A 26,393-nucleotide genomic window follows, 5' to 3' on the forward strand; every position below is an offset into this window, starting at 1 on the left:
TTACATCTTTTTAACAAACATTTTAAATAGTGCAAACCATGTGCAAAAATGACAGTTTATGACACTGATCATTAAAAGCAAGTGGGGCTTAAAGAGACGGTGGGACCAGGATGGCCATGTTTTCACTAACAAGTTCATTTTATATATTTTTTCATCAGGAAAATGAAAAGAGTTGCCATTTTCTATTTTATCCATTAATTTTGGAGAAATTAGGAAATTAGTGACTCCATGAATAACGCCCCTTCATAATGAGCACAATGGCCACGCCCCCTACCGTTCTATCCTTGTTCGGCCGTAGTCACGCAAGGAACCGATTCCAAACTCTTCATTGAAATCATTGTACTTTTATTGCTTATAATGTCCAAAAACGGCAATTAATTGGCACCAAAATTTATATGGACCTCTCTACTAATGCCCACTTCAACATATCAAAAGGATTAACCTCTCCGTGCCTGATTTATATGAGAATGAGGAAATGTGGAAGTGAGCAGAGCTACATAGATTAATGCTGGGACGAGCGCACACTGCTCTTTGCTAAAAAAAAAAAAAAAAAAAAAACTAGGACAGGCGAGGCATTAAACACCAGTCAGGATCAGAGAATGAAGTGGGAATAAGTAGACGTGCACATTTATTTGGATGAGGAATGGCCCCAGTTTTTCGACCTACGACACGCCGTCCAATTTAGAACAGCTGAGCTACGTAGATTTAGGCTGGGGCGCGCGCACACTGCTTCTTTGCTTTAAAAAAATAAATAAACTGCCTCTTTGCTGATCACGGTGAGGATGGGCGAGGCATAAAACACCACTCAGGATATTTACAGGATATTTACAGAGACTGAAGTGGGAATGAGTAGACGTGCACATTTATTTGGATGAGGAATGGTCCCAGTTTTTCAACTTACAACGCCCCGTCCAATTTGGAAGGTAACAGCCAAAATGGCACGTTCCAATGCGGCCACACTCGGCTGTGCAGTCAGCCTCGCTGGAACTTTTTGTTCGCTCTTCGATGAGGTCTTTTGTCACTCTCACGCCGCTTCACTCAGGCAGAAAGTGGCGGCTGCAGGCAAAAAGCAGGGACACCGCACGCAACTGCTTGCGAGGCGACATGAAGACACAGGCTCATCTTCACCTCCACACGCTGGGCGTACAGTAAGGAGCTAATGTTGTTGGGCTAACGCCTTTTGTTTTAACGACCTGAAGCTAGTTGTTGCTATTAGCCATCCCATTATCCTACCTTTAGCCGGGGATGGAAGAAGGGGACGTAAAGCTCCAATCTGCCTGCTGCTGCTGCAAGCCGCCGTCTCTCTCCCTCCTGAGACACGAGTCTAGCGTCGCTAAATGTCCGAAATATAACCAGTCGGGGTTCGTGTGCGCATTCATGCTCTTGTCCGCTTCAGCTTATGAAAGTGGAGGAGCAATCGCCAAGCTATTTTTGATTTTGTGGAGGTGATCATGATGAGATCACATTTTATGTCAATAAATCCAAACTATTGTGCAGAACACTTTTATACTTTCACAGATTGAAGTGGACAAGAGTAGAAATGTCCATCTGCATTTTGGTGGCGATCGGTCACCGTTTTAGACAACAGAACTGACAAAGCGAGCAATATTACTACGCATGCCTTCCTCGCGTGACGTAGACCGCTGAGACTGAAAACATAAGCCACGCCAAATTTGTCGTAAACCTAATCACAAAAAAAGACCATAACTCACTACAGAGTCTTTTGAGGTGGGCATTTTAGTACTAATGTCATTTTTACATGCAAACCTAAGTGCCAATGTTAAGCTCACCCAAGTGTGCCTTTAACTTGTCCGTTGTGATGGTGACATGGTTCTCTTCTTTGAGTTCCCATGCAGAGAGCATCAGCAGGGAAATGTGCTGTTTTGATCACTCTGGTGCACAGTTGCCACTTGTCGTCTTATGCGCAGTGAGGCTCATATCGGGCTCCATGGTGCAACTTGACCACAGGTCGGATGTGGCTACAAAATGCTTGACATGTCTAAGCTCGGCAGTAACTTTCTCTCTCTCAGTGTTGTATATATTCATAAGAAGAAGATAAGAATGCCTTTATTGATCCCACAGTGGGGAAATTTTCATTGTTACAGCAGCAAAGATATAGGTCACACAGGGACGGCGGCATAATGTAGCCATTAATGTTTAACATTGACGGCAAACATTCGGGATCAAACCTATGTAAATATAAGCAGTAACATGTGTATATACACATGTATATACACACCAACATACATCTACATAAAAAGTATGAGGAACACTCATTTCGGCCTGTACATAGTACAGAAGTAAGTGACAGTGCTGCAGTGCTGTAGTGAAATGTAAGGAACAGCATTGGATAAAAATAAAACTAGACTAACAGTAGTGGGGAATGTTGAGTATCGCACGGTATTACATTAGTGGGGAATATTGGGTATTGCACAATATGAGCTCAGGTGCAGGACTGCACAATTGCACTAATGTCCGCAAGTTTGTAGAGACTACACAATGTTCTTGTTAAAGAGACTGACAGCAGCAGGCAAGAAGGAACGGCGGAATCTCTCCTTTGCACAGCGAGGGTGTAACAGTCTGTCACTCAAGGTGCTGTGGAGTGCTGTTAGGGTGCCCTGGAGGGGGTGGTCCGGGTTGCCCAGCATTGATGACAGCTTGGCCAACATCCTCCTGTCCCCCACCGAGTCCACAGAGTCCAGGGAGCAGCCCAGGACAGAGCCGGCCCTCCTGACCAGTTTGTCCAGCCGCTTCTTGTCCCGGGCCGAGACGCCGCCTGCCCAGGTGACCACTCCCTGGAAGATGACCGATGCAACCACCGAGTCATAAAAGTTCCTGAGGAGTGTCCCCTGAACCCCAAAAGACCTCAGTCTCCCGAGTAGGAAGAGTCTGCTCTGACTCTTCCTATAGAGGGCGTCTGTGTTGTCGCACCAGTCCAGTTTATTGTTCAGATGAACACCCAGGTACTTGTAAGTTGAGACTCTCTCAACATCTGTTCCCCGGATATTCACTGGTGCAGGTGAAGAGTGCTGGCGCCTACCGAAATCCACCACCATTTCTTTGGATTTCCCCGCATTGATCAGGAGGCGGTTCTGCTGGCACCAGTCCACAAAACCCTGAGTAAGTTCTCTGTACTCCCGATCATCTCCGCCTGTGATGAGGCCGACAATCGCAGAGTCGTTAGAGAACTTCTGCAGGTGACAGGTAGGGGTGTTGTAGTTGAAGTCCGAGGTGTAGAGGGTGAACAGGAAGGGAGCCAAGACAGTTCCCTGTGGGGCCCCCGTGCTGCAGAGGAGCACGTCAGACACACAGTCCTGTGTCCTCACATACTGTGGCCGGTTTGTGAGGTAGTCCTGGATCCATGCGGTGAGGTGGTGGGCCACCCCCGCCCGCTCCAGCTTGTCTCCCAGTAGGCTGGGCTGGATGGTGTTGAAAGCACTGGAGAAATCAAAGAACATGATCCTCACAGTGCTCCCCGCCTTCTCCAGGTGGGAGAGTGAATTGTGGAGGAGGTAGATGATGGCATCATCCACATTGATGCCAGGCTGATATACGAACTGGAGTGGGTCCATTGAGGAGCTCACCAGGGGGCGCAGGTGGACAAGGACCAGTCTCTCCAGGGTCTTCATCAGGTGAGACGTCAGCGCCACTGGTCTGAAGCTGTTGAGCTCCTTCGGGTGGGGGGTCTTTGGAACCGGGACCAGGCAGGATGTTTTCCATAGCTGGGGGACCCTGCCCAGCTTCAGGCTCAGGTTGAACATGTGCTGGACAATTCCACACAGCTGGTCTGCGCAGGATTTGAGGAGCTGGGGGCTGATGCCATCCGGACCCGCTGCCTTCCTCGCCTTCATCTTCTTCAGCTGGTTCCTCACCTGAGATGTTGTGAAGGCCAAGGCTGGGCAGGAGGGAGTGGTGGCTATCTGGTGTAGCTGGGAGCTGGAGACTGTGGAGAAAAGGTGGGAGGGGGTGACATGCCCAGCAGGAGGAGTAGGTGGAGGCTGCAGCAGGAGAGACTGAGTGGAGGCAGGCATCTGATCGAACCTATTGAAAAAGAGGTTCAGCTCATTTGCCCACTGCAGGTCCCCCCCAGTCCGGGTCTTGGGTTGTCCGTGGCCTGAGATGGTCTTCAGGCCCCTCCAGACTCCCCTGGCGTTATTCTGCAGCAGCTGCTCCTCCATCCTCTTCCTGTAGGACCTTTTCCCCTCTCTGATCCTCCTCCTCAGCTGGCGCTGCACAGTCTTCCGCTCCTCTATGTTGCCTGACGCAAAAGCCCTCCTCTTCTCCTTCAGGAGAGCTTTTATGTCTGGTGTGATCCAGGGTTTGTTGTTGGAGAAACACATTACTGTCCTGGTGGGTATGGTGTTCTCCATGCAGAAATTTATATAGTCTGTAACAGTGTCCGTTAGACTACTAATGTCTTCCCTGTGACCATCGCTGAATACTTCCCACACAGTTGTGCTGAAGCAGTCCTTTAAGGCCTCCTCGGCCTCTCCAGACCATCTCTGAACCGTGCGGGTCACAGCTGGCTGCCTGCGGACCAGAGGTTTGTACACAGACTGGAGAGCCACCAGGTTGTGATCAGCTTTGCCCAGCGGGGGGGAGGGGCAGTGATGTGTATGCCTCTTTGGTGTTGGCATAGAAAAGGTCCAGTGTTTTATTGTCTCTGGTGTGGCAGGTGACATACTGTGTGAATGAAGGCAGAGAGGAGGAAGGGGAGGCATGATTGAAGTCACCAGAGATGAGTATCAGGGCATTTGGGTGCTGTGTTTGTAGCCTGCTCACTGCTGCAGTCAAGACATCACAGGCTGTGTCGCTGCTGGCAGCTGGTGGGACGTAGACAGTCACCGCGATCACATGACTAAACTCTCGCGGGATGTAGAATGGCCTCATGCCAACAGCTAGCAGCTCAATATCCCTGCTGCAAAGGGAAGCACGGTTGGCGAAAAAAATTGTATTGCGATCGTATTGTGTACTTGTCGGCTACTTTCATGAGGCGTTTAAACCCCGTGCGCTCCACCGGAGCCATATCCTTCGATTTGGTTGACGTTCTCTTGTATAGAGTCGTAAAGTATAGTATAGCTATATAGCTATCTATATATAGTGTGTATAGCACATCTTCAAACTCAAGAGCATGTGCTGTAGGTGGTGAAAAAGGTTGGATGTGTTTGCTCAACATAATCTTTGTAGAACCCAAAATACTTCCAAACGAAAGCTGTTGAATTTCTTTTCGCGACGAGCACAACAGGATCAACTCTACCAACGTTACCTCATCTTCAGCTGTGTCAGCCGCTTCTTCATTTGAACCATCAGCCATTTCCTCAACGTCTTTTTCTCTTCCTTGTTCGGACTGGATTGGTGGAGTCACGTGACTATACTCGCTGGACTCCGTCTTAAAGATTAATGAAAATAGCCTACCAGCACATGCAGTCAAAACAGGCAAAAACGACTTTTATTTTCTTTATTGAAACACCAAATTTACCGACATGGGAAAAATGACGTTGGTTAATGTTGTAAATTTCGGTAACGGTAAATTTTCGGTTTATCGCCCAGGCCCATATATATCAATCCATCCATTATCTCCCGCTTATCCGAAGTCGGGTCGCGGAGGCGGCAGCTTCATCAGGGAAACCCAGACTTCCCTCTCCCCAGCAACATCTTCCAGCTCTGCCGGAGGGATCCCAAGGCGTTCCCAGGCAAGCCCAGAGACGTAGTCAATCCAGCGTGTTCTGGGTCGTCCTCGGGGTCTCCTGCTGGTGGGACATGCCCGGAACATCTCACCAGGGAGGCGTCCAGGAGGCATCCTAATCAGATGCCCGTGCCACCTCAACTGGCTCCTCTCAACGCGGAGGAGCAGCAGCTCGACTCTGAGTCCCTCCCGGATGGCCGAACTTCTCACCCTATCTCTAAGGGAGAGCCCGGACACCCTGCGAAGGAAACCCATTTCGGCCGCTTGTATCCGAGATCTTGTTCTTTCGGTCATGACCCACAGCTCATGACCATAGGTGAGAGTAGGAACGTAGATCGACTGGTAAATTGAGAGCTTCGCCTTTCGGCTGAGCTCCTTCTTCACCACGACAGACCGATCCACAGCAGACGCTGCACTGATCCGCCTGTCGATCTCCCGCTCCATCTTACCCTCACTCGTGAACAATACTTGAACTCCTCCACTTGGGGCAGAATCCCATCCCCGACCCGGAGAGGGCACGCCACCCTTTTCCGACTGAGGACCATGGTCTCAGATTTGGAGGTGCTGATCTTCATTCCGACCGTTTCACACTCGGCTGCGAACCGCTCCAGCGAGAGTTGGAGATCGCGGCTTGAAGAAGCCAACAATACCACATCATCTGCAAAAAGCAGAGATGCAATACTGAGGCCACCAAACCGGACCCCCTCGACACCTCGGCGTTGCTAGAAATTCTGTCCATAAAGGTTATGAACAGAATCGGTGACAAAGGGCAGCCTTGGCGGAGTCCAACCCCCACAGGAAACGAATCCGACTTACTGCCGGCAATGCGGACCAAACTCTGACATCGGTGGTACAGGGACCGGACAGCCCTTATCAGGGGGCTCGGTACCCCGTACTCCCGAAGCACCCCCCACAGAACTCCCCGAGGGACACGGTCGAACGCCTTCTCCAAGTCCACAAAACACAAGTAGACTGGTTGGGCGAACTCCCATGCAACCTCGAGGACCCTGCTAAGGGTGTAGAGCTGGTCCACTGTTCCATGGCTGGGACGAAAACCACATTGCTCCTCCTGAATCCGGGATTCGACCTTCCAACGGACCCTCCTCTCCAGCACCCCTGAATAGACCTTGCCGGAGAGGCTGAGGAGTGTGATCCCTCTGTAATTGGAGAACACCCTCCAGTCCCCCTTCTTAAAAGGGGGACCACCACCCCGGTCTGCCAATCCAGAGGCACTGTCCCCGATGTCCACGCGATGTTGTAGAGACGTGTCAACCATGACAGCCCCTCAACATCCAGAGCCTTTATGAAATACGGGCGGATCTTATCCACCCCCGGGGCTTTGCCATCGAGGAGCTTTTTGACTACCTCGGTTACTTCAACCCCAGAGGTAGGAGAGCCCACCTCAGAGTCTCCAGGCTCTGCTTCCTCAGTGGAAGGCGTGTCGGTGGAATTGAGGAGGTCTTCCAAGTACTTTCCCCACCGACCCACAACGTCCCGAGTTGAGGTCAGCAGCACCCCATCTCCACTATAAACAGTGTTAATGGTGCACTGCTTCCCCCTCCTGAGACGTCGGATGGTGGACCAGAATTTCCTCAAAGCCGTCCGGAAGTCATTTTCCATGGCCTCCCCAAACTCCTCCCACACCTGGGTTTTTGCCTCAGCAACCGCCAGAGCTGCATTCCGCTTGGCCAGCCGGTACCTGTCAGCTGCCTCCGGGGTCCAGCAGGCCAAAAAGGCCCGATAGGACTCCTTTTTCAGCTGGACAGCATCCCTTACTGCTGGTGTCCACCAGCGGCTTCGGGGATTGCCGCCACGACAGGCACCGACCACCTTGCGGCCACAGCTCCGATCGGCCGCCTCAACAATGGAGGCACGAAACATGGTCCACTCGGACTCGATGTCCCCCGCCTCCCCCGGGACGTGGGAAAAGTTCTGCCGGAGGTGGGAGTTGAAACTCCTTCTGACAGGGGATTCTGCCAGACGTTCCCAGCAAACCCTCACAATACGTTTGGGTCTGCCAGGTCGGACCGGCATCTTCCCCCACCATCGGAGCCAACTCACCACCAGATGGTGATCAGTTGACAGCTCTGCCCCTCTCTTCACCCGAGTGTCCAAAACATCCGGCCGCAAGTCCGATGATACGACTACAAAGTCGATCATCGAACTGCGGCCTAGGGTATCCTGGTGCCAAGTGCACATATGGACACCCTTATGTTTGAACATGGTATTCGTTATGGACAATCCGTGATGGGCACAGAAGTCCAGTAACCCAACACCGCTCGGGTTCAGATCGGGGGGGCCGTTCCTCCCAATTACACCTCTCCAGGTCTCACTGTCATTGCCCAAGTGAGCATTGAAGTCCCCCAGTAGAACGATGGAGTCCCCAGGTGGAGTGCCCTCCAGCACACCCTCCAATGAGTCCAAAAAGGGTGGGTACTCTGCACTGCCGTTTGGTGCATAAGCACAAACAACAGTCAGGACCCGTCCCCCCACCCTCAGGCGGAGGGAGGCTACCCTCTCGTCCACTGGGGTAAACCCCAATGTACAGGCGCCAAGCCGGGGGGCAATAAGTATGCCCACACCTGCTCGGCACCTCTCACCCTGGGCAACTCCAGAGTGGAAGAGTGTCCAACCCCTCTCGAGAGGACTGGGACCAGAACCCAAGCTGTGCGTGGAGGTGAGCCCGACTATATCTAGTCGGAACCTCTCAGCCTCACACACCAGCTCAGGCTCCTTCCCTGCCAGAGAGGTGACATTCCATGTCCCAAGAGCTAGTTTTTGTTGCCGGGGATCGGACCGCCAAGATCCCTGTCTTCTGCCGCTGTCCAGCTCACACGGCACCCGACCCCTTTGGCCCCTCCCACCAGTGGTGAGCCCATGTGTCCTTTTCGGGCTGAGCCCGGCCGGGCCCCATGGGGCCCGGCCACCAGGCGCTCGCCATCGAGCCCCACCTCCAGGCCTGGCTCCAGAAGGCTCCCCGGTGACCCGCGTCCGGGTGAGGGAAAACGTGGTCCACTAATTTTTTTCTTCATAAGGGGTCATTTTGAGCCGTGCTTAGTCTGGTCCCTCACCTAGGACCTGTTTGCCATGGGTGACCCTACCAGGGGCATAAAGCCCCAGACAACTTAGCTCCTAGGATCATTGGGGCGCGCAAACCCCTCCACCACGATAAGGTAACGGCTCACGGGGGGGCCCATATATATATATATATATATATATATATATATATATATATATATATATATATATATATATATATATATGTATATGTATATATATATATGTATATAGCCGAAATTACATTTTCATCAGACAAACCTGCTGTAACAATATGAAAAGCTGACGGTTATTGATGATGATGTGATATTTATTGCAATATTGTGTGAAAGCTCTCAGCACTGCTGTAAGCCTCATTGTATTGCTGGAAAGTTCACGGTCCACGGTCTGGTCACTCATTTGACAATATCCTGTTTCTTATTTATAGCATTTGAAATGTTTTACTCTCTACTGACCGTGATTCCTTTGCTTTGCTTTGCGTTCCTTTGCAGAAACACAGGAACACTCTAAATAAAGGCAACAGGTTTTGAAAAAGCCAAGTAACAATAAAGGAAATAATCACCTTGTTTGTTTATTTTTCTGTGCTTACTGAGATGCTTAAATTTGGTGGGCAACTGATCATGTGTTGTCCGAGGCAAGGGGTGGAAGTCGGGTGACGCGTAGGTCTCAACCATGGACACTGCTCTCCTCCAGACGATGGCACATCGCGGTGACATGTCTATTTTTTATTTTTTTAATTGGAAGATAATGTACTGTAGTTCCGAGCGTACGCGTCTGGCTTTTATTTATACATCCCGCGGGAGAAATTCCACGCGCACCAGTCATCCAATCATCAGAGCATTTCTTCAGACATGTCACATTATCACGTAGGTTACGCAGCCAAGGCACCCGTTTGGCCGCGTAACTTGAACCCAGAAGTGAAGCGTATAAATGCCACACTGACGCACAAAATTACATTTTAAGAACGACTCATTATTTTGCAGCGAAACAACACCAGGACGATAGCAAGGAATTTTTAGTGCACCATTCCGCACTCTCCACCCCTCATCACATACACAACAATGGGGTTGACAGCACGCTCCGCCCAGCCAAGCTCATCTTCGAAAAGGGGCTTCAGGAGCTGCATGAAACCGTCCGAAGCCGCCTGCGGCTCGCGAGCCGCGGGTTGGCTAGGCCTGATATAGGGAATCAGGTTCCATCTGGTCACCGGGGCCCCCTTCTGGAGCCAGGCCTGGAGGTGGGGCTCGATGGCGAGCACCTGGTGGCCGGGCCTGCACCCATGGGGCCCGGCCGGGCTCAGCCCGAAAAGGACACGTGGGTCCCCCTTCCCATGGGCTCACCACTGGTGGGAGGGGCCAAAGGGGTCGGGTGCCGTGTGAGCTGGGCGGCGGCGGAAGACGGGGACCTTGGCGGTCCGATCCCCGGCAGCAAAAACTAGCTCTTGGGACATGGAATGTCACCTCTCTGGCAGGGAAGGAGCCTGAGCTGGTGTGTGAGGCTGAGAGGTTCCGATTAGATATAGTCGGGCTCACCTCCACGCACAGCTTGGGTTCTGGTCCCAGTCCTCTCGAGAGGGGTTGGACACTCTTCCACTCTGGAGTTGCCCAGGGTGAGAGGCGCCGAGCAGGTGTGGGCATACTTATTGCCCCCCGGCTTGGCGCCTGTACATTGGGGTTTACCCCGGTGGACGAGAGGGTAGCCTCCCTCCGCCTGAGGGTGGGGGGACGGGTCCTGACTGTTGTTTGTGCTTATGCACCAAACGGCAGCGCAGAGTACCCACCCTTTTTGGAGTCCTTGGAGGGTGTGCTGGAGGGCGCTCCACCTGGGGACTCCATCGTTCTGCTGGGGGACTTCAATGCTCACGTGGGCAATGACAGTGAGACCTGGAGAGGTGTGATTGGGAGGAACGGCCCCCCCGATCTGAACCCGAGCGGTGTTCGGTTACTGGACTTCTGTGCTCATCACGGATTGTCCATAACGAACACCATGTTCAAGCATAAGGGTGTCCATATGTGCACTTGGCACCAGGATACCCTAGGCCGCAGTTCGATGATCGACTTTGTAGTCGTATCATCGGACTTGCGGCCGGATGTTTTGGACACTCGGGTGAAGAGAGGGGCGGAGCTGTCAACTGATCACCATCTGGTGGTGAGTTGGCTCCGATGGTGGGGGAAGATGCCGGTCCGACCTGGCAGACCCAAACGTATTGTGAGGGTTTGCTGGGAACGTCTGGCAGAATCCCCTGTCAGAAGGAGTTTCAACTCCCACCTCCGGCAGAACTTTCCCCACGTCCCGGGGGAGGCGGGGGACATCGAGTCCAAGTGGACCATGTTTCGTGCCTCCATTGTTGAGGCGGCCGATTGGAGCTGTGGCCGCAAGGTGGTCGGTGCCTGTCGTGGCGGCAATCCCCGAACCCGCTGGTGGACACCAGCGGGATGCTGTCCAGCTGAAGAAGGAGTCCTATCGGGCCTTTTTGGCCTGCGGGACCCCGGAGGCAGCTGACGGGTACCAGCTGGCCAAGCGGAATGCAGCTCTGGCGGTTGCTGAGGCAAAAACCCGGGTGTGGGAGGAGTTCGGGGAGGCCATGGAAAATGACTTCCGGACGGCTTCGAGGAAATTCTGGTCCACCATCCGGCGTCTCAGGAGGGGGAAGCAGTGCACCATTAACACTGTTTATAGTGGAGATGGGGTGCTGCTGACCTCAACTCGGGACGTTGTGGGTCGGTGGGGAGAGTACTTCGAAGACCTCCTCAATTCCACCGACACGCCTTCCACTGAGGAAGCAGAGCCTGGAGACTCTGAGGTGGGCTCTCCTATCTCTGGGGTTGAAGTCACCGAGGTAGTCAAAAAGCTCCTCGGTGGCAAAGCCCCGGGGGTGGATGAGATCCGCCCGGAGTTCATAAAGGCTCTGGATGTTGAGGGGCTGTCATGGTTGACACGTCTCTTCAACATCGCGTGGACATCGGGGACAGTGCCTCTGGATTGGCAGACCGGGGTGGTGGTCCCCCTTTTTAAGAAGGGGGACCGGAGGGTGTGCTCCAATTACAGAGGGATCACACTCCTCAGCCTCCCCGGCAAGGTCTATTCAGGGGTGCTGGAGAGGAGGGTCCGTCGGAAGGTCGAATCCCGGATTCAGGAGGAGCAATGTGGTTTTCGTCCTGGCCGTGGAACAGTGGACCAGCTCTACACCCTCAGCAGGGTCCTCGAGGGTGCATGGGAGTTTGCCCAACCGGTCTACATGTGTTTTGTGGACTTGAAGAAGGCGTTCGACCGTGTCCCTTGGCGAGTTCTGTGGGGGGTGCTTCGGGAGTACGGGGTACCGAGCCCCCTGATAAGGGCTGTCCGGTCCCTGTACCACCGATGCCAGAGTTTGGTCCGAATTGCCGGCAGTAAGTCGGATTCGTTTCCTGTGGGCGTTGGACTCCGCCAAGGCTGCCCTTTGTCACCGATTCTGTTCATAACCTTTATGGACAGAATTTCTAGGCGCAGCCGAGGTGTCGAGGGGGTCCGGTTTGGTGGCCTCAGTATTGCATCTCTGCTTTTTGCAGATGATGTGGTACTGTTGGCTTCTTCAAGCCGCGATCTCCAACTCTCGCTGGAGCGGTTCGCAGCCGAGTGTGAAACGGTCGGAATGAAGATCAGCACCTCCAAATCTGAGACCATGGTCCTCAGTCGGAAAAGGGTGGCGTGCCCTCTCCAGGTCGGGGATGGGATTCTGCTCCAAGTGGAGGAGTTCAAGTATCTTGGGCTCTTGTTCGCGAGTGTGGGTAGGATGGAACAGGAGATCGACAGGCGGATCGGTGCAGCGCCTGCTGTGATGCGGACCCTGTCGGTCTGTCGTGGTGAAGAAGGAGCTTAGCCGAAAGGCGAAGCTCTCAATTTACCGGTCGATGTACGTTCCTACTCTCACCTATGGTCATGAGCTGTGGGTCATGACCGAAAGAACAAGATCGCGGATACAAGCGGCCGAAATGGGTTTCCTTCGCAGGGTGTCCGGGCTCTCCCTTAGAGATAGGGTGAGAAGTTCGGCCATCCGGGAGGGACTCAGAGTCGAGGCGCTGCTCCTCCGCATCGAGAGGAGCCAGTTGAGGTGGCTCGGGCATCTGATTAGGATGCCTCCTGGACGCCTCCCTGGTGAGGTGTTCCGGGCATGTCCCACCGGCAGGAGACCCCGAGGACGACCCAGAACACGCTGGAGAGACTATGTCTCCCGGCTTGCCTGGGAACGCCTTGGGATCCTTCCGGAAGAGCTGGAGGATGTTGCTGGGGAGAGGGAAGTCTGGGCTTCCCTGCTGAAGATGCTGCCTCCGCGACCCGACTTCGGATAAGCGGGAGATAATGGATGGATGGATGGGTTCCATCTGGATATATCCCATTTAATTTTTCTAATCAGCTGAACTTTTACCTCACTCACTGAGTACATGCACGTATGTGACTAAAAAAGAGTAAGCAAGAGGATTCTAAACTTTATTTTTAACCTACCACTTTGAAAATGTATGGAGCATACTCTCGCCCAAGACGAAAGGTTGTTTATGATGAAATGAATGATGAAATCTTACTGATAACCAAGCCATCCGACTTCGTTTTGACATGTCCGAGACGAGGGTTCCCTCCCCAAGCAGTCACGTCGTCTCCACTGCGCTCCCAAGATACATCCACTGTAGCGACGTCAGCGATGACGAGCCGTGCACGGGCCCTATTTTTCTAAATAGATAGGTGCGGCTTATTTATGGGTTTTTTTCACTATTATTTAAAAATAGAGTGGGTGCGGCTTATATAAAGGTGCACCTTATAGTCCATAAAATAAGGTATTATTATTGGCCCACCATTAGGGTCAAATTATTGTCTCAAATTTTAGGGGCAGTCTGTAGCCATTACCCAAAGGACTTGCAGCTGCAATTGTAGCTAAAGATGCTTCTCCAAAATGACTCAGGGGGTCTCGCTTTTCATGTTTTTTGTTTCTTTTTTTCGAATGCAACACTTTGTGTTGGTCTATGATTCGAAATTCCATAAAAATTGATTTACGTTTGTTCAAAAGTGACTAAATGTGGAAAAGTTCAAGCCGTATGAATACATTTAGCAAGTGTGTTGCCCTTCTGTGTTTTTTCTTTCATGCATGAGTGTTTACACAACAAACATTCCATCTTCTCCCTATTTACAGTGTGGCAGGCCTGCTTCTACTGTTGTACCATCCACTGGTGGTATGTGGGCTGTCGTGAGCACACTCTTCTACCCTGTTCTCACTGTCTGGCGATTCCTCACCTCCTTCATGTTTCCAACCCCACCACAAGAACCACCAAGAAGCTCTTTTCCCCTGTCTCCGTCTTACATCAACCCAGCAACACTGGGTAACACGGATGAACTAAAAAGGTGAGTGACCGTCTGTGCTCCTTTTTGGATTGTGTACTGTGTATTGCAATATACTGTCAAATCATGTGGGTGCATATAAACATTTTGGTGTGGTTCTTAGATGAGCACCAGAGATTGTTTGGTGCACGTTTTTTTTCTTCCCCGATGGTGCTCATTTTTTCCTCAACCCACCAACCTCATGGATGAACAGAAAGATTTACAGCACATCTGGGTAAAGTAGGGCCCGCGGGCCACATTCGGCCTGTCCGCAGTTTCTGCAGCCTTTGCTTTGATTTTGATGTGCATGTGTGTCAGCAATGCAAGCAAACAAGAGCAGCGACTTGGTTTGAGTGTTGCTGTTGTGATAATGGGTAGTAATTATTTTATTAACAGCAGCTGATTTTGACTACCTGCAGTACACTCAGCCACCACTTGGGGCACCACATTGTTTCTTTTCTTTATTGAATTAAAATGCTTAAACAGAAGAAAAGTCACTGAAAATCAGTCATTAGTTAGAAGGTGGCTACAGTGAAAGAGCTTTTTAGTCCGGTTTCGAATCTAAGAGGTTACAAACTTTTATTTCAGCACACACAGCGCACAATGCAGTTTTATGAGGTGAATATTTTCCTAAATCTACATGGGAATTGGGAGGAATACGTCATAAGAAACTAACTATGGTGGGAAGTGTAGAAAAGAGTGAGAAGATACTAGGACTAAATAAAAAGAATTAAAGCACTTAAAAATGGATGATCTTGGCACAAGGGTGTAAAAGTAGTATATATTTGCATAAGATATGTTCTTTAAAATAAATCCCTCGTGCTGATTGCGAAGTGGAGTCTGTGCCCTAAAAATTTGGAAGCGTTGTCCGGGCATTAGATTTATCTTTTATCTGTTATCTTTTTGTGTCTTTCCAATGTTGATGGCTTGCTGCGTACAGTGTTTCAACATTGCGCACGGCGGCAAATCTGTCTCTGTGTTTTCTTGCTTTGGTGTATCATAACATCATCGTAAACCAAACAATGGTTGAATAGATTTGTCGCGAGAAAACTTGCACTTTATACGTCTTGCTCACTGTCTTCCACAGCAAATAAGCAATTTCGACTTACATGTCGTTCCTGTTTACATGTCATTCCTGTGGCGGTTCGTGTGCCATTTTTAGGTCTGTTATTCTTAAAACATCGAGTAGGAGCGTGTGCAGTGTGACCTGCCGGGTGCGGGGTACGGGCTGGATGGCTGGCTAGCTCGCTAACTAGCTAGCTTGGAGAGGGCGGCGCGGCGGAGTAACTCGTGAGCACATGCCTCAAAACAACGAAAAATTTGTATTAATAATCTTTTTTTTACGATTAGGCCAATTTTGTAATCGAGTGTAATAATCGAAAATGTAATTGAATTTCAATTAATTGCACAGCCCTATGTTGTAACATATACACACACAGAATACGTGTGTTGAATAATGAGCCTATTTCCATAGCTCGTCGTGCTGGTGAGATTGCGACATGGGCTAGATATTAACATGCATGTGCATTTGGATTAGGCTTTTCTGTTTCCCTCCGGTGTGCGGCTCTCAAATATGCGCGCTGCATTCAAAGAATGATACCAGTATCAATAACCAGCATTTTAATGCGGTATCGGTATACTTGCCGATACCACTATCGGTATCGGAACAACACTAATTTTCACTCATTGTCGAAAAAAAGAAAACACTACTCAACGGTAAATAGGGGTAACCATTTCTCGACACATCTTCCGCATTCCACTGACGGAGGACACGTAGTCGTGTCGCACACACCTCCGGAAAACACACACATAGGTTGCTGTCAAGAGCGGCCGTGAAATCGTGCTTTATTTGAGTATTTGCGTTTTTCACAGCTTTAAATGAGCTAGAATTGCATAAAAATCACATACAAAGTAGGGACGTATCCTTCAAATCCATTTGCAGAAAAAAATGAATTTGACAATATTTGGACTTCAAGATTTTCGGTCGATAGCGACAATATACAATTTTTAGTGTTGGCAAATTTAGCGCGTTAATGTGCGGTAATTAGGGCCCGAACAGCGACCGCTGCCAGGTCCCTATTGTTTTTGTAGGAATTATTATTGTTCTATTTTCTACACGTTTTATCGCATTTTGACCCCCTAAACATGTACGAAAACTCACCAAACTTTGGAGTCTCTTCGGGCCTGGCGAAAAATTTGATATTTTAAAGTCGCTGTAAACGACGCAAACGAAATGGTAGTAGTAGGAAAACAAAATAGAATTCCAGCCTGTTTGACCTAGGCCTACGAAAATTGGCAGACACGTGTAGCACCCTGAGACGTACAAAAAAGTCCATTGCAGTCATAGTCTAAAGTGTACAGGAAGTGAGCTATTAATTTTTGAATTTTTGCACGTTTACAGGGTGCATACTTTTGCAACCATGTCCTGGAGGATTCATCCAATTAACTTCAAGCTTCGGATATATCATCTTAAGATCTGGGGCAACAACTGAGAATTTTTTTGGGACTTTTCGATAAACTATATGACGGGGGCGGGCCATCAAATTTGGCGTAAATGTTTTCCTTCGGGCGGCACGGTGGTCGACTGGTTAGCATGTTATACTGTGTGTGTGCACTCTAAAAACAGTTGGGTCAAAAATAACTATTTTTGGGTTAAATTAGACCCAATTGTTGTGTTAAAGGGTGGCACGGTGGTCGACTGGTTAGCACGTCCGCCTCACAGTTCAGAGATCGTGGGTTCAATCCGGCCTCCCTGTGTGGAGTTTGCCTGTTCTCCCCGTGCCTGCGTGGGTTTTCTCCGGGTACTCCGGTTTCCTCCCACATTCCAAAAACATGCATGGTAAGTTGATTGGACTCTCTAAATTGCCCCTAGGTGTGATTGTGAGTGCGGATGTTTGTCTCTGTGTGCCCTGCGATTGGCTGGCAACCAATTCAGGGTGTCCCCCCGCCTACTGCCCGAAGGCAGGCTCGAGCGCGCCCGTGACCTTTGTGAGGATATGCGGTATAGATAATGGATGGATGGATGGATGTTTTCCTTCGCCATGCAGGAGTAAAACCTTAATAACTCCGCTGCACATGCTCCAAAAAATTCCAAACTTCACCTGTACGTAAAGACTCGCAACCCTAAAGACATCTATATGATAATATTCCATTATATATATAGCGTCACCTAGTGGCGACAAAAAATGTATATTTTTTTTCATTTCTATTTACTGCACGGAGCCTATTGAACGAATCCGACTGAAAATTTGTCAGAAAAGCCTCAAGACATTGATCTTGCTCTACGCCGAATATTGTGGCTTTTCCGCGAAGGGCGTTGCCTTGACGGTGCCGCAAAGTCTGTTTATTCAGCGTGACAATAAATCCAGTTTTAACTTGACTCAGATCATCCAAGCTTCAAATTTTTCCTATTTGATGATAGCCAAGGGCTGAAGACATCTACAAACTTATTTTTCATCGTAGTGGTAGCGCCACCGAGTGGCTGAAGGACATACATGTTTTTTTCTTTCATTTTTTTATCCTAGCAGGTTAACCGAGTCCACCTCATCTTTGCTCGGAAGAGTGTTTAATACTTCCTAATATTAAAATACGAATTTAGTGATTTTTCGTGAAAAGCTGTTGCCATGGCAACACGCAGTTCGCCAAAAAGCAACGCTCATTTTGAGGGCCTGAACATGCTCGAATTCTGACGAAACTTTGCACATACATCAGGCCTGGTGAAATCACCAATATTTTTTTTTTTTTTTGTGTAATTTGTAAAAAAAATGGCTCGCTAGCGCCCCCTAGAAATGTTCAAATATTCAGCCCCAGTTGTACGTTTCTTTGAGATCTACAAATAAATGGTGGTATATGTAACAGTTGAAGGCCTACAAAAAAGTCTCTTGGAGTCTCTCTTGCTAAACCAAACAGGCCATTTTGAATTAAGTATAAAGTATGAATTTGCTCTGATTACAATAGCTGCTAGAACTTGACCCACATGATAATTTCTTCTAAAAACCTGCTAATATTTGATAAAAATTGAATTCTGAAGCCATCTCAGAACTTATTTTTCATCGTAGTGGTAGCGCCACCTACTGGCTAAAGGAAGTACATGTTTTATTCTTTGATCTTTTTCTCCTCGCGAGTTGACCAGTTCGACCTCAGAATTGCTCGGAAGACTCTGTAGACCCTCTTGATGTTAAAATACGATATTTGTGATTTTTCGTAAAAAGCCATCGCCATGGCAACGGGCAGTTCACAAATAAAACTACGCTGATTTTGACATTCTAAACATGCATGAAATCTCACGAAACTTTGCACACACATCAGGCCTGGTGAAATCATCTTTTTTTGTTGTTTTAAGTCGTAATTGTTTAAAAAAATGGCTCGCTAGCGCCCCCTAGATTTATTAAGGAAATCAGCCCCGGTTGTACGTTTCTCCTATATCTACGGAAATTTGATGGTATATCTAACAGGTCAACACCTACAAAAAAGGCTATTGGAGCTATGTACTAAACCTAACAGGAAGTCCACCATTTTGAATTTACTTTACAATTCGGCATCACATTGACTTTAAAAGCAGCTGTAATGTGGTCCACATGATAATATCTTGTCAAAATTTCACACATTTGATGAGAGTCTACACTTGAAGACATCTACAAAATAACTTTTCATTGTAGTGGTAGCGCCACCTACTGGCTAAATGAAGTACATGTTTTATTCTTTCATATTTCTCTCCTGGCAGGTTAGCCAGATCTCCCTTGTATTTGCTCGGAAGAGTGTTTAGGCCTTCAAGATCTTAAAACACGAAGTTTGAGATTTTTCGCAAAAAGCTGTTGCCACGGTAGCGCCCAGTTTGCCAAAAACACAATGCTGATTGTGAGAGGGTAAACATGCATGAAAACCCATGAAACTTTGCACACATAGAAGGCCTGGTAAATTAATCAATAATTAATTATTCAATTGTGCAATCGTTAAAAGATGGCTCGCTACTGCCCCATAGAAAATGTATAAAAAGTGGCCCCGGTTGCACACTTCACCTACATCTATGAACATTTGTTCGTATATATAACAGAAAGAGAGCTAAAAAAAGCCTCTTGGTGCCATATGCTAAACCTAACAGGAAGTCCGCCATTTTGAAATTACTTTAAAGTTTGGACTCACCTTGACTACAAAAGCTGATGTAACTTGATCCACGTGATAATTTCGATTATTCAATTCCGATGTGCGAGCATTCCAACTTGCCGGTACCCCAACGTTGCCAGGGCTGTGACGCCCTTTATACCTGCTTACAGCTCTAGTTAGGGCCCGAGCAGCAGCCGCTGCGAGGTCCCTATTGTTTTTGTAGAAATTATTATTATTAGGGCCTGAGAAGCGAAACGCTGCGAGGTCCCTATTGTTTTTGTAGGGATTATTAGGGCCCGAGCAGCAACCGCTGCGAGGTCCCTATTGTTTCTGTAGAAATTATTATTTTTCTATTTTCTCCGCGTTCGTTCGCATTTCTGACCCCCTAAACATGCACGAAAACTCATCAAACTTTGCAGGATCATCGGGCCTGGCAAAAAATGTTATATTTTAAAATCGCCATAAACGACGCAAACGAAATGGTTCTCTAGCCTCACCTAGAGTAGGAAAACAAAATAGAATTCCAGCCTGTTTGACCTAGGATTACGAAAACTGACAGGCACGTGTAGCCCCCCCAAGACGTACAAAAAAGTCCATTACAGACATAGTCTAACGTGTAGAGGAAGTGAGCTATAAATTATTGAATGTCCAATTTGGACCATTTTTGTACGTTTCCAGGGAGCATACTTTTGCACCCGTCCCAGAGGATTCATCTGATTGACTTCAGACTTCGGATATATCATCTTAAGACGTGGGGGGAACAACTGGGAAAATGTATTTGAGTTTTCGATTAATTATGTGACGGGTGCGGGGCATCAAATTTGGCGTACATTTTTTCCTTCGCCACACAGGAGAAAAACCTTAATAACTCCTCTGCACTTAATCCAAAAAGTCCCAAACTTCACCTGTACGTAAAGACTCGTGACCTGAAGACATTTATATGATAATATTCCATTATACTTATAGCGCCACAAGGTGGTGACAAATATTTTCATTTTTTACATTTCTATTTACTGCACGGAGCCCGTTGAACGAATCTGACTGAAAGTTTGTCAGAAAAGCCTCAAGACATTGGTCTTGCTCGATGCCGAATATTGTGACTTTTTGGTGAAGGGCGTGGCCTTGACGGTACCGCAAAATCTGATTATTCAATGTGACAATAAATACAGTTTTAACTTGACTCAAATCATCCAAACTTCTCGAAATTTTTCATATTTGATGATAGCCAAAGGCTGAAGACATCTACAAACTTCTTTTTCATCGTAGTGGTAGCGCCACCTAGTGGCTGATGGAAATAGATGTTTTTTTCTTGGATGTTTTTATCCTAGCAGGTTAACTGGGTACACCTCATCTTTGCTCGGAAGACTGTTTAGGACTTCATAATATTAAATTACGAAATTTGTGATTTTTCGTGAAAAGTTGTTGCCATGGCAACACGCTGTTCCTCAAATAAATGTTCATTTTGAGGGTCTGAACATGCACGAAATCTCACAAAACTTTGCACATACATCAGGCCTGGTGAAAATATAAATATTTATTCATTTTTTTGTGCAATTAGTAAAAAATGGCTCGCTAGCGCCCCCTAGAAATTTTTAAAAATTCAGCCCCGGTTGTACGTTTCTTCAAGATCTAAAAAGAAAATGGTGGTATATATAACAGTTCAAGGCCTACAAAAAAGTCTCTTGGAGCCATATGGTAAACCAAACAGGAAGTCAGTCATTTTTAATTAAGTTTAAAGTATGAATTTGCTCTGACTACAATAGCTTCTGGAACTTGACCGACATGATCATTTCTTCTTTAAAACGACTGACATTTGATAAAAGTCAAAGCCTGAAGACATCTCCGAACTTATTTTTCATCATAGTGGTAGCACCACCTACTGGCTAAAGGAAGTACATGTTTTATTCGTTGCTCTTTTTCTCCTCGCAGGTTAACCAGGTTGACCTCAGAATTGCTCGCGAGACTCTGTGGACCTTCCTGATGTTAAAATACGATATTTGTGATTTTTCGTAAAAAGCTGTCACAATGGCAATGGGCGGTTCGCAAATAAAACCACGCTAATTTTGATGGTCTAAACATGCATGAAATCTCACAAAACTTTGCACACACATCAGGCCTGGTGAAATCATCTTTTTTTGTGTGTTTTACGTCGCAAATGTTGAAAAAAATTGTTTAAAAAATTACTCGCTACAGCTGTAATGTGATCCACATGATAACATCTTGTCAAAATTTCACACATTTGATGAGAGTCTACACCTGAAGACATCTACGAACTAAGTTTTCATCGTAGTGGTAGCGCCAACTACTGGCTAAATGAAGTACATGTTTTATTCTTTCATGTTTCTCTCCTGGCAGGTTAGCCAGATCTCCCTTGTATTTGCTCGGAAGAGTGTTTAGGCCTTCATGATGTTAAAACACGAAGTTTGAGATTATTTGCAAAAAGCTGTTGCCAAGGTAACGCCCAGTTTGCCAAAAACACAATGCTGATTTTGAGAATGTAAACATGCACGAAAACCCATGAAACTTTGCACACATAGACGGCCTGATAAATTAATCAATAATTAATTATTCAAATGTGCAATCGTTAAAAGATGGCTCGCTACTGCCCCCTAGAATATTTATATAAAGTGACCCCGTTTATATGCTTCACCTACATCTACGAAAATTTGGTAGAATATAAAACAGAAAGAGACCAACAAAAAAGCCTCTTGGTGCCATATGCTAAACCTAAAAGCAAGTCTACTATGTTGAATTTACTTTAAAGTTTGGACTCACCTTGACTACAAAAGCTGCTGTAACTTGATTAACATGATAATTTCGAATATTCAGTTCCAATGTGCGGGCATCCCGACGTGCCGGTTCCCCAATGTTGCCAGGGCTGCGAGGGCCCTTTATAGCTGCTTGCAGCTCTAGTTAAATTTTGTAATTGATCGCGTCAAAATATGTGACACATTTAACGCATGCGCAGAATGTCCGCCGATGCATAATCCCACTCAGAAGTGCAGTGTGGAGCAGAGCGGACGCGTGTCGCCCGCGGGAGTATACAGAAGCATTTCGAAAGAGGGCGGCTTTTAATCGCAGAAATGTGAATAAATTTGTATGCCTCAGCGACTGAGGATGCGTAGCGAAGAGGGCTGTCTTGTAGGGCTGCTCGATTATGAAAAAAATATTAATCACGATTATTTTGGTAATAATTGAAATCACGATTATTCAAACGATTCTACAGGTTTAAACATGTAAAAAATATTAAGACAAAATTCTTTGAAACGCTATAATAATTTAAGTTCGTTTTGAACCCAACAACATTTATTAAATATATTATTTAAAAAAAATTAAAGTGCAAATTTATAAATTAAAGTATGGTTTCCTTGTATAAACAAATGATTAACTTGCTATGCCCTTATGAATTGCCAAAGTAGTAAACTGCTTGGAGTAAAATGCCAATTTTGTCTGTTATTCATCTAAACAAGTGTATAGATGAATAACAGGCATGCTTTTCATCTATACACTTAGACCTTTGTATGGTGCCTTTTTTGTTTTGTTTTTAAAGCAATATTTACACATAGTAAACAAAGTTAAAAGTAATTTGCTTCTGATAAATTATAAATTTAATATACTGATTGGGTCAAACTAATTTAAATGTTGACTGTTCCATACTAGTACGTAATCTATACAATACTTCTAAATTACAGTAGGCCATATATAAACTGTATTACAATAAAATGACCAATAGTATCTTTGCAAATTGCATTTGAAGCAATTTGAAAGAAAAATGAACACAAAAAAATTGACTTCCTATTATAGACTACACAAGAAATTTAACTTAAGTCACAGTAATAATTTTTAGCATGGTTTCTATTTTTGTGCTAGTAAAAGTAGTGTATATTTGCATAACATAGGTTATTTAAAATAAATCCCTCGTGCCGATTGCGAAGTGGAGTCTGTGCCCTAAAATTTGGAAGCCTTGTCCGGGCAATAGATTCTGTTATCTTTTTGTCACTCCGATGTTGATGGGTGGGGGTTACTGCGTACAGTAACAGTGTTTCAACTACTGAGATTTGCGTTGCGGACGACGCCAAATCTAACTCTGTGTTTTCTTGCTTTGGTGTATCATAACATCATCGTAAACCAAACGATGGTTGAATAGATTCGTTTTGTTGCCGGTGGATGCACTTTAAACGTCTTTGCTTGCCGTCTTCCACGGCAAACCCAAAATGTAACCAAATGAACGATTTTGACTTGCCTCGCTTGTTTACAAGTCGTTCCTGTGGCAGTTCTTGTGCCATTTTTAGGTCTGTTACTCTGTTAAAACGTTGAGTAGGAGGAGCGTGTGTAGTGTGACTTGCGGGGTGCGGGCTGCCTGGCTGGCTAGCTAGCTAGCTAGCTTGGAGAGGGCGGCGCGGCGGAGTAACTCATGCCTCTAAACAACTCAAAATTAGTATTAATAATCATTTTTTTATGATTATGCCAATTTTGTAACCGTGGAGTGTAATAATCGAAATCGTAATTGAATTTCGATTAATTGCACAGCCCTACTGTCTTGTTTTGTGTTCATAAAGTCAGTTTAAAGAAGTAACACATGGCGTGCTGATACAGCATAGCACAGCAAAACATAATGAGCCAATCACACCACTTGGAAAACATAAACTCTAAGAATATTACAAGGGCCACGTGTAAATGTGTACATTACACACACACACACACTTTTATTTGCACACATTTGAAATATTTCTGTCACTGTTCTGAGGCTCTTTTGCATTTTTGTGTGTGTAGTGAATAAAAATACTACTACAGAAAGAATGTTAATCATTTTAATTTACACATTTTAATTTTCATCTCATGAGGATTTGTTGTTATAATAAAAAAACATTACATATGAACAGTATGTTGAATGAATATATTCGTCTTGTGTCTTTTATCTTTCCATTCCAACAACAATTTACAGAAATATATAGCATATTTTGGAGATTAATTAGGATAAATTATTTTTTAAGATGTGATTAACTCGATTAAAATTTGTAATCGTTTGACAGCCCTAATAATTTTATTTGAATATTTCGAGATCACAATAATCTTATAATTTACAACTACAGTCAAACAAATAAACACACGCAAATAAAATAATTTGTTCACATATTGTGCAGTTTTGGTGTTGCTGGCAGCAGGCGTGTCAGCAGGCGGCCGCGCATGCCGGCTGCCTCCTGACACGTCAAGTGCTGTCAAACATCTCTGAAGTAGGCAAATGCTGATCACCTAAATTGCACAAGGTCTGAAGGAAGAAGTTAAAAACTTTGAGCTAATAAGAAGACATGATGCACGTTAGGGTTATCTGTGTTGTGGTGACTTGTGTGTTTTGCTGCGTTGTGTTGTTTCCAAGGTTCCTGAATGCATAACGCGACTCGCTGGATGGGAGGGGTATGCAAGTGAGAGGAGTGAGCGGACGGCGAGAAGGACTAGAGATCCGTGTGTACTTATGACGGAACTGTTGTTGCACTGTAGTTGGCATTGACTACGGCCCACAGTAGCCGTGTTGGAATAATAAAAAGGGAGGTAACCAAGCTACGTCTGACGTCGTGTCTTTGGAAGACGTAACAGTCCTTCAATCGGACGCTTATAATTTATTTTCCCAAGCCACACAGAGTCGAAACCTAAGGATGAAAGAACCATATGCGGCTCCGGAGCCGTGGTTGTCGACCCCTTGTTTAGACTTAAATTTACTGCACTAGTGATCCTTTAATGGCAATTGAGGGGGTAGGTCCGAGGGGTGCGGACATTAAACATTGGGTTAGGGGATCATGTGCACGTTTTTGCATACACAAACGGGGTGGGATGAACTGACTTTTTAGGCCGGTTAAACAGTGGGTGATTAAACATTTTGTCAAGGGCTCAACTTGCTGAAGTTTACTTGAGAAACCCTTAACTGTTGATATTTTAACTGACTTACCTCTTTAGTTTGGCTTTTAAATAATTATTCTTAGTCTCTTACTATTTTTATTCAATCTTATTGTTTTATAGTTCTTAGCTTCTTTTATTGCTTTGTCTTTCTAGCTTCGTTGTCATTTTCTTTTAGCTTTATCTTTTAGTTTTACCTCCAGCGTTTCCTCAAGGGGGGCCTCTGCACTGGGCAGCGTGGGATCCCCTTGGTTCTCTTTCCTCATATGGTTTCTCTGTGCCTTGCCATGTCTCTTTTTTAAGGTTATATTGTGTATGTGGGGGTGGGGGGGGGGGCGTGCGTGCGTGTGTGTGCTTGTGGATGTCCGTCTTTGTGTATTCTGCGAGGGAGGGAGGGAAGGCGGCTACCTTTACAGCTGGGAAAGCGGTACGTCATTTTTTTTTTTAAACAATTCTCAGTCTCACAGCCAATGAAATGCATCAGAATATTCATGTGACGTTGTCGTGAGCCGCCGTAGGATATCCCAGAATTTTTTTGAGCAGTAATGGCAGATGCAGAAGATCGCGGGACCTGTGAAATAAGTGACGGTATATAGACAATGCACTTGTGGACATTGAACCAGTGGAGTCAGTCATTCGTGATTATGGTTAAGATCTATATTTGTAGACAATCACGATAAACAGCTTTGAAACTGAATAGAGGAGGGTACTTACCACTCGATTTCTTTTTTTTAAATTAAATTAATAGTGTTTCAGTGTGCAGTGACACTTAATTTTTACATTTTTGATTGAAACAGTAAATAGTAATTAACTCAGGGCTGTGTGAAAGCCACATATAAATCATTTAGTACTTGTTGAATTTCCGAGAAAACTTTTTAGAAAAGGAAAAGGTTTTAGAGGGTGATTCTAAAGTCATCTTTAGGTTTTAGAGAGCTGTTTCGCCAGGCCCTTTAGGCCTGAATGGTTAAGGTCACTCAAACAGGGAGATTAGGCCTCTAAGTAATTAGATGGGTGACTTGAGCTTGGCCGTTGTGTCACGGTGACCTTTCCTTCTGGCTCGGCATCTTCTTGTTTATGACACCCTTGGTACACATATTAGTTGATTTCCGTTAAGGCTGTAGAGTCACACAGTCTCATGGGCAGGCAGAGCCTTGTGAGTGGAGAGCCAACAGTTTAATGGTAGGAATCCTGGGAGAGGGGACTTACCTTCTTCCGCAACCTCGCAGAACAGGCTCCACGGCCGTGTCTTTCTGGCATCCATTAAATGGTACAACTGAGAATATACAGTCTTCTAGTATTTAATATTAGA

General features: G+C 46.4%; 1 protein-coding gene across 6 annotated transcripts in view; it reads left to right on the forward strand.

The window, feature by feature from the left end:
* ubxn4 (UBX domain protein 4) overlaps nt 1-26,393 on the forward strand; it is a 147,772-nt gene that overhangs the window by 119,996 nt on the left and 1,383 nt on the right. For all 6 annotated transcript variants that reach the window (XM_086051129.1, XM_086051130.1, XM_086051126.1 and 3 more), the window contains one exon: nt 13,905-14,113. In XM_086051129.1, the coding sequence (XP_085907255.1) occupies nt 13,905-14,113 (209 nt within the window). The remainder of the gene's footprint in view (nt 1-13,904; nt 14,114-26,393) is intronic.

Source organism: Filicampus tigris, chromosome 14 (genome assembly GCF_054856515.1).
Source record: "Filicampus tigris isolate MCC_2025a chromosome 14, RoL_Ftig_1.0, whole genome shotgun sequence".
In the NCBI taxonomy this organism is placed as follows: domain Eukaryota; kingdom Metazoa; phylum Chordata; class Actinopteri; order Syngnathiformes; family Syngnathidae; genus Filicampus; species Filicampus tigris.